We start from the raw sequence: 8795 nt of genomic DNA on the forward strand, positions 1-8795 counted from the left end.
GTCAGTTCCTCTGATGACAGCCCTAGGTGATTACAAATCCTTTAGGGGCATTCTAAAAGCCATCCTATTAAAGTAACAAAAAACAACTTCATTGCTCTCATTGCTTAGGAAATTCCAAAGGTTTTGAGGAGCTCTGTACCAGGAATAGGGATAGAGACCAAATATATATGCTTTTATTATACATCACAATAACACACTATGCTACATAAGTTCATTTTTAAAAAAATATTTTATTTATTTCTGAGAGAGAGACAGTGTGAGCAAGGGAGGATCAGAGGGAAAAGGAGATACAGAATCTGAAGCAGGCTCCAGGCTCTGAGCTAGCTGTCAGCACAGAGCCCGATGCAGGGCCCAAACCCACGAACCGTGAGATCATGACCTGAGCCGAAGTCGGATGCTTAACCAGCTGAGCCACCCAGGCGCCCCAAGTTCATTTTTAATTGCATGGAATGTACTTTCCTATACATATGCCTATTATAATTGGCCTTGGGCTGTTAGATACTTGAGGACAAAAACACTGAATGGCCACACTCCTGGCGTTATGGCTCAGCGTATGATAGGTGCTATTCACCAATGTCTATGTACCTTCCAGATACATTGATTTCTCCAGCTCACTTTGATGTTAGATCATGGAACGTATTTTGGCAATCAAATGTGAGTGGAAATAGAAATTTATATGTCAGGGTGGAGCTTCCATCATCCTGTGTTCCTGAGTAACTACAATGAGATCCATTGCTAATTTGTGTTAAGCATCTAACATGATGAAAATATAAACTTTTGTTATGTTAAGTCACTGAGACTTGGGAGCTGTTTGTTTCTACAGGATATCCTTGCTTCTCAAAGTGTGGCCTTTGGACCAACAGCACCTGAGAGCTTGTTCAAAATGGAAAATCTCATTTCCTACCCAAGACCCACTATATCCATATTCGATTCTAAGAAGCTCTCCTCATGTTTCGTATGGTTATTGAAGCTCAAGAAGTACTGACCTAGACTATCTTGACAAGTACGGAAATTGTTGCTTAAAAGTGGTTGAATCAAAACCTAAAATGGTACACAGAGAGCAAGGAAGGATGGCAATGCATGCTATGTGGTGGAAAAAAGGAGCTTGACCGATGGAAAATAATATAATTATACAGGGACACATTGGAAAACAGGACATCAGTAGTGTGTGTTGGTTACTGTTGGCTGGATTTAATGAGATAGTACAAGAAAGAGATGAGCTACAGAAAGAAATGACTGAATACAAGCACGAATCAAAGGGATTCAAAAGGACAATGCAACAATGTGAGTGCACTTAATGTCACTGAACTGTAGACTTAAAAATTAAAATGATAAATTTTATGTTATATGTATTTTATCACATTAGAAATAAATAAGTTTCTTTAGTGACATATTTGAACCCGTCATTAAAGGAAAAAAAGATTTGGGGCACCTGGGTGGCTCAGTTGGTTGAGTGTCCAACTGGTAGTTTCTGCTCAGGTCGTGATCTCACAGTCATTAGTTCAAACCCCACCTCAGCCTCCATGCTGGGAATTCTCCTTCTCTGCCTGTTCCCTGCTCACATTCTCTCTCTCTCTCAACAAACAAACAAACATAAAAAAAAGAAAAAGAAAAAGAAAGGATTCAAGAAAATCCAGAGTCATAGACTTCAAATGGACAAAATATCTAAGGAAAAGAAACTAAATGCATGAGTCTCCTCCAAAGCCTGTTAGGCTCAAAGGATACATGATTAAGAAAAGAAGGAAAGAAGGAAAGAAGGAAAGAAAGAAGGAAAGAAAGAAGGAAAGAAAGAAAGAAAGAAAGAAAGAAAGAAAGAAAGAAAGAAAGAAAAAGAAAGAAAGAAAGAAGGAAAGAAAGAAGGAAGGAAGGAAGGAAGGGGGCGCCTGGGTGGCTTAGTCGGCTAAGCGTCGGACTTTCGCTTAGGTCATGATCTCGCGGTTCGTGGGTTCCAACCTCGCTTCGGGCTTTGTGCTGACTGCCAGCTCAGAGCCTGGAGCCAGTTTCAGAGTCTGTATCTCCCTCTCTCTCTGACCCTCCCCTGCTCACGCTGTCTCTCTCTCTCTCCTAGAAATAAATAAAAAATATTAAAAAAAAAAAAGAAAGAGGAAGGAAGGATGGAAGGAAGGATGGAAGGAAGGATGGAAGGAAGGATGGAAGGAAGAAAGAAAGTAGATTGAAAGAAAGTCATGAGGCATAAAGGAGAAACATAACAAGCCTAACAAATAGGTCTAGATCTGAACTGTCCAATATGGTAGCAGTAGCCACAGGGTACTGGTGAGTCCTGGAAGTGTAATGCCTGTCTCCTCTTCTTCCCATTCTTGAATGGGAATGTCTGTGTGGTCCCCTGTTCCACCATAATTCATTGGCTTGAGGGAAGGTATCACATAAGTTGTCCTTTTGGTTTACTGGTTTCCAAATAAAGAGGAGCCACATCTGGACCTGATATAGAGACTCTTTTTACCTTTTCAAAATTATTCCTGCACCCCAAAACTCTGATATTCACCCCACATTCCACCAGTGAAAATTGCCATTACAGCATAGAAGAGACTGGGCCTCATAAATTCACATTTACTTATGTGCAGCATCTTGAATTATGGACAATACTTCTATGTATCTTGAAATATTCACACCTTGAAATAATTTATGCCCCATAAGCAGAGGCACACATTATCTAATGGCCACTGGTTTTTGCCCCATCTTGAGTACTAAAAGGTGATATCCCCAAAATACTTGTTTACTAAACAAGTATTTGTTTACTAAATATTTGTTTACTAAAAAACAGATTTGGGGACAGTATATAATATCAAGTGTACAATTTTATTTTATTTTCAGGAGCTAAATCATTTGAAACTGAGAAATGCCCATCCTACAGATGATAAATACTGTCCAGGAAACTTCATCACCAATGAATGTACCTTCTCATTTTGCAGCAGGTGCCGACAATTTGGCAGGAAGACCAAAAACACTCAGTATCACACATCAGAATGACCAGTTAAAATGAGTGGTCTGGTCCTCTCATTTTATTAACCATTTCTTTGAACACATATTTTTACATCAAATAAAGTCCCTGCATAAACAGAAAAAGTTAATATATAATACCATACAACAGTTACACAGATTATTGGGGGGGAGGGGCTTTGTGTTGGGATTCTAGGGATTGGCTCATTTACAGATATTTTACCCTGTCACTATATACATGTATTCCTTCCAACTGAAGACACATCTCAACACTGGTTATTTCTGCCTCATTTATAAAGATAGTAAAACATTTGAACATTTCCTTAGAAGCTTTTATAGAAAAGGTCATGAAGCACCAGAGCAGAGTTAACCTAACAAGTAGTGGGTTCCCAGGTGGAGCCAATGTAAACCTCTAGAGCCAAAGTTTGATTCTACCCAAGGATCAGAGAGACCTAGTGACCTCAATTAGCACTTAGTGAGTGCTACCAGGCTATCTGCTATTGAGCAGCAGATTAAGTACACATTTGTTTAGCAGCAATAACAAACATTGCCTGAGGGCCTACTTTGTATCAGAAACCGCTGCAGACCACAGGGCCACAGAGATGAGCAGATGGGCCGAGATGCCAGCTTGCATAGAATGTAGGTTCCTGAGATGTCCTATGTAAACATGGACTGCGGTTTCCCATCATAAGTATATTGTAATTACTTACATTCATGGATACACAAAGGATTGTTCAGTTAAAAGGACAAGAAACATTTGAAGAGTTAGCTGTTCCTTCACACCTCTGTTGTCAACAACCTGCTACTTTGCCATTTTCTAAAGAACTGGATGTTTTATGCACTTTCCTGCTTGTGCCAGCACTGTTTTGTTTTGTTTTCCTAGACTCTGAGCTGTCAAGGGTGGGGATCATGTCTACAAGTTATTTATGTAAACCATACCCAGGAAGTTCCTCTGCCCCCTGAGCTGTTGACAGCTCATTATTATATGACCCTAATGGTCCCCGACTTTATTTATCCTATTTCTTTCATTGGGAACAGTCTAGACATGAATATTTAAAAGAGAAGATATTAATACCAAAAATATGAGAACTGTAAGGACCAAGCCCTACAAGTCAGATAAGAACACTGAGACAAAGTGGTTAGAGACTTGTCCAAGTAACAGAACTGCTCTATGGCAAAACAGGCCGCCTGGTTTCTGGGCCACTCCTCCAACTACTGACCAGTGGCCATTGTCCTCTGCATCTTTCCCTAGTATTTATTCAATCTGCAACATTTCTTTAAAATAAGTAGTCAATCTTTATGGTGCTTCACAAGTTTTTGAAGTGTTCTCACATTTTTTCATGCAGATCTCATGACCATCCTATGAGGTTTGCACAGATGTGGAACCTGAAATGAGATGATTAAGGTAACATTGCCTGTTGGTGGCAAAGTTAAGACCTGAACTCGAATTTTCTCCCTCCATTCTACATTGCAGAAGACAGGACTCCCTGGGTTAAAGATAGGCACCCGACCTCAGCTGCTGGAGTTAGATTGCAATGTGCAAAGAATACGGTGAGGGGGTTTCAGACTCCAAGACAGATTCTGAGAAGTTCAAAGATAACTTGGGTATGGGCATGTGGTACCTGCAGGGTGGGGGTACCTAGAGTTCCTGACATGACCCCAAAACACTCATTTGGAAACCTTGGACCGACTCAGAACAAGACAATTATGGAAGTCACAGAGACTTTCACATTGCATGAAGCAAGTTTTGTAGCATGAAGGTTTATGTCCCGGTAAGTGCAAAAACATGATTGACAGAGTGTAGTTAAGGAAATTCCATCCCTGGACAGTTATGAACATAAAAATCAAAAGTTCAGGAAAAGAGAGCTGTAGGGACATCCTATAACTAATGAGCTGGAAATTTCAAATGCAAAGAATTTGACCACTCAGTTCTGCCGTGATAAGCATGCATGACTCCCACAAGCATCAGGCAAAATTATGAAACTGCTTTTGGGGAAAGAAAGCAATCACACAGCTCTTCTTTCAGTTATAATTATGGTTTCAGTTATAGCTGTTCCTCACACTGAAACCTGCACCCGGGATGTTTTATCTTCCCTGAGCACACACTTACTAGATGGAGGATAGAGTAGACCACCAGAAATGGGTGGGCGCAGGAGAAAACATCGGAGAAAAACAGTATAGTAAGAAATTGTCACACTCCATTTTGAAGTCGTTTAAGCAACATTTGCATGTCTGACCTAACAACTGCCACAGGGGAAAAAAGTGCAGCACAAATTCCACAGAAAAAAAGAGAAACAGTTCTGGACAGTTTTGATTTCTAGTTTTCTGGCTTACTCCTTGGCTATACCAACTGAATTTGTCATAAGGTAAATGAAGGATAAAAGAGAGCCACAGAGAGAAAAACTTTTTGTTTAATATCTGCCAAGGAACCTACAGGGTATTCTCAAGGCATGGCAACAAATAATCTCTTTAAAGGACTTCCTCATCTCCTGGCTGCGGAAGGCATATATCAGAGGATCGATCACAGAATTACACATGATGAGTATGAGGTACATATTAAAGTAAGACATAAAGCAGGAACAGTAGAGGTTCTGGGGGCAAGAAATCATCAAAATGAGATGGAGAAAGAATGGAGCCCAGCATACGATAAAAATGCCCAGCAGCATGGTCAGGGTGACAGCTCCTTTCATGCTGGTCATTTGTCGCACAGAGCTGTACCCACGCAGAGCTGTTATCCGCTTGACATGAGCCCTTGCCAGGAGGAACATGTGTATATACAGAGATGTCATGAGGAACAACATGGTAAAGAACATGGAGATGAGGCAAATGATGACATAAGTGGATTCATAGTAAATGATGAAAACAATGCCACAGCCTGTGCAAAAGGTCCAGATACACGCAATAATTACCCCAGAACGCTTCACTGTCATGATGTGGTGGTAGCGCAGAGCATAGAAGATGGTGACATATCTATCCACGGCAATGGCCAGCAAACTACACATGGAGGCCACCACAGAAATGCAGATCATGGAGTCAAACACATTGTCAATGTGACGCACAAAGGCATCTGCTATCACCAGGTGCTTATTATTTATTAAGTATATGGTAATGGTCTCCCAGGTGTTAGACATGCTTACCAGCATGTCAGCTACTGCTAAACTGCACACAAAGAAATACATGGGGGAGTGCAAGTTCTTGTTCTTCACTATGGCACCTATGACCAAGATGTTCTCCAAAAGGCTGATGAGACCCAGAGTCAGAAACACTTCCACAGCGATGCCCATCTCTTCACACGGTGAAGATTTGTTCTTGACATTTGGTCCTGAAAAGTTACCTTCTGTGGCATTCAGGTTGAGATCCAAGAAAAGCACATGAAATGAGGAATTCATTGCTCTTCTTCTTGGCAACAAAATTACTGTAAAACAGGTTTTAAAAATTTTTTTAAATGTTTATTCATTTTTGAGAGACAGAGAGTGAGTCAGAGGGGCAGTGAGAGAGGGAGACACAGAATCTGAAGCAGGTTCCAGGCTCTGAGCTGTCAGCACAGAGCCCAGCTTGGGGCTCCAACTCACTGACTGCAAGATCATGACCTGAGCTGTCGGATGCTTAACCCACTGAGCCACCCAGGTGCCCCTGTAAAACAGGTTTTAATTCGTGATTCAGAGAGATTAACAGTCTACCAAAGAAGCACAACAGCATGCCAAAAGCAAGCACAACCTAAGGACGAAGTTGAATGGGCTCCACACATTAATTGAGGCTAATGTGTCCCAGTCTGCCTGGGACCCTGGAATAGTGTACCTCCAACATGCATGCAGGATTAGAGTTTTTGCCATCCTCCTCTGCCTTTGGGCTCCCGTTCTTTCGCACACCTCTTACTGGAATGACCATACTTTTCAGCATGCCCAGAACGGTTTCACTTTTTATGTTCATTGTCCTGGCACCCAAGTTTGCTCTCAAAAGTGTCCCAAACTCATAACCTACAAAGTCCCTTCCCATCTGATTTTTACATTTCTGAGGCTATGCACTGCATTGTTTCAAGTGAGCACAGATTTCTAAATGATATACAGGCCCACGTTCTCTTAAGAGAGAAAGACAGGTGTCTTCTCAATATTTGCCCCCACACACTTCTAAAATCTACTAGGACTCAGTCTCCCTAGTTGTAACTAAGACTACTGTCATCTGTTAATTTGAGCATAACTGCATATAAAAATTTACTGTCTTTAATATGTAAATTTAGGTTACACATGTGTGAAAATTGGAGCTCACAGAATGCGGTTTTTCACTTTATATTTTCCCTGACTTCTGCATTTGAAATTCCATAAAGTGTGATTAACAGATAGTCTTAAAATTCCAGAAAAACACAGTACAAAGAAACAAGGGATTTAAATTTGCCAAATTCTAGAGCAAGATACTTCACTCTTGTTGCTCAGTTTCTCTCCCATGATTTATATTCACAAATGCCTTTGCCCTCCGAACTCAGAGCACATCTAGGGAGAGAGTTCTAATTTCTGTCAGCATTCTCATCATCAGTACAAAGTATGCATTGAACTGTAATCATTTGTTACTTATGTCTAATTCTATCTCAGAGATAATGACCAATTGTATTATTATAGTAAACATCGTATCAGGTTGTTTAAGTATCCAGTTAGCTCTCTCCTTCATGTACAGATTAGGCATGATTTTGCATTCTTTTCAAGGCAATTTTAATACAAAGTGTGGCTATTTACCAGTGCTCCCTCGCGCCTCTTCTCTTGCACAGCAGCCCTTGGGCTTCTCAATGGGGACGCTAGCTCAGCCTGGGTACCTGGCATCCACAGGCTAAATGCCATCACCCCAGGACAGGATCCTTTGAACCAAGTGCTAAGGCAGCTTGAGTCTCAGTCATTGTTCCCTTGCCTTTATGCAGTCTACTAGCAGGCCCGCCTCCCTGTCACCGCCTCTTCTCCAAGGGAGTCTGTGCTTCTGTCTTCTCAGACACGGGCTGAGCTACCACCTAGTGGTCAGAGACGGAGAGCATGCCCTCCCTGGCTTCTCTGCCCATTGGCCTTTGGGGCTCTGGTAACACTTGCATAGAACAGTGTTCTTCTGTTTGTGGAAAATCCTTCCCCCAAACTGCATTCAGATGTGTTTTCTAGCTAGTTGTATTTTTTTTTTCGACGTTGCTTGTTTTTCTCTTTCTTATGCACTGATGAAAATGCTGTCAGAAAGTGTGACAGCTCAACTTCTCCCAACCCCGTTAAGTCCTTCTATCTGGGACAGCCAGTCACTGGTCCCCAATGATGAGATTTTTGCAGTGATGGTGGGGAGTCTGACCAAGAAAGAATTCTTGAAGATATCTTTGGTGCAAAGGGTGATTTTATTAAAGCACGGGGACAGGATCCGTGGGCAGAAACAGCTGCCCCAGACCCTGTGGTTATGTGTTTGGGAGTTGAGGGAGGGAAAATTTTCAATGAGATTTTTAAATGCTAAAGAAGATTCACAGAATACGAGAGTTCTGCTATTGTCAAGCTAAGATTGTTTTTCCCTGTAGCAAAGTATTAACATTAGAATGCTGGAGACATGTTTTACTCAGCCAGCCTCAAGCCAGCCTCAAGCATCTGTCAAATGGGCTACAGATTATGAGGAAATTTAATTTTACCTGCCGTTTCCTTCTTGCCTTTTCTCCCCCTTATCATTATGGAGGAGTGACGTTGGAGTTCCAGGAGAGGGAGACACAGAATCTGAAGCAGGCTCCAGGCTCTGAGCCAGCTGTCAGCACAGAGCCCGATGCAGGGCTTGAACCTACGAACCGTGAGATCATGACCTGAGCCAAAGCCGGACACTTAACCGACTGAGCC

General features: G+C 41.6%; 1 protein-coding gene across 1 annotated transcript; it reads right to left on the minus strand.

Moving 5' to 3' along the window:
• Window positions 1-5369: 5369 nt before the first annotated feature.
• MC5R (melanocortin 5 receptor) lies at window positions 5370-6347 on the minus strand. The gene has a single exon (XM_077778232.1). The coding sequence runs from the start codon at window positions 6345-6347 to the stop codon at window positions 5370-5372; it is 978 nt and encodes a 325-aa protein (XP_077634358.1).
• Between the last annotated feature and the right edge of the window lie 2448 nt (window positions 6348-8795).

This window comes from Crocuta crocuta, unplaced genomic scaffold (assembly GCF_008692635.1).
Source record: "Crocuta crocuta isolate KB4526 unplaced genomic scaffold, BGI_CrCroc_1.0 scaffold26, whole genome shotgun sequence".
In the NCBI taxonomy this organism is placed as follows: Eukaryota; Metazoa; Chordata; class Mammalia; order Carnivora; family Hyaenidae; genus Crocuta; species Crocuta crocuta.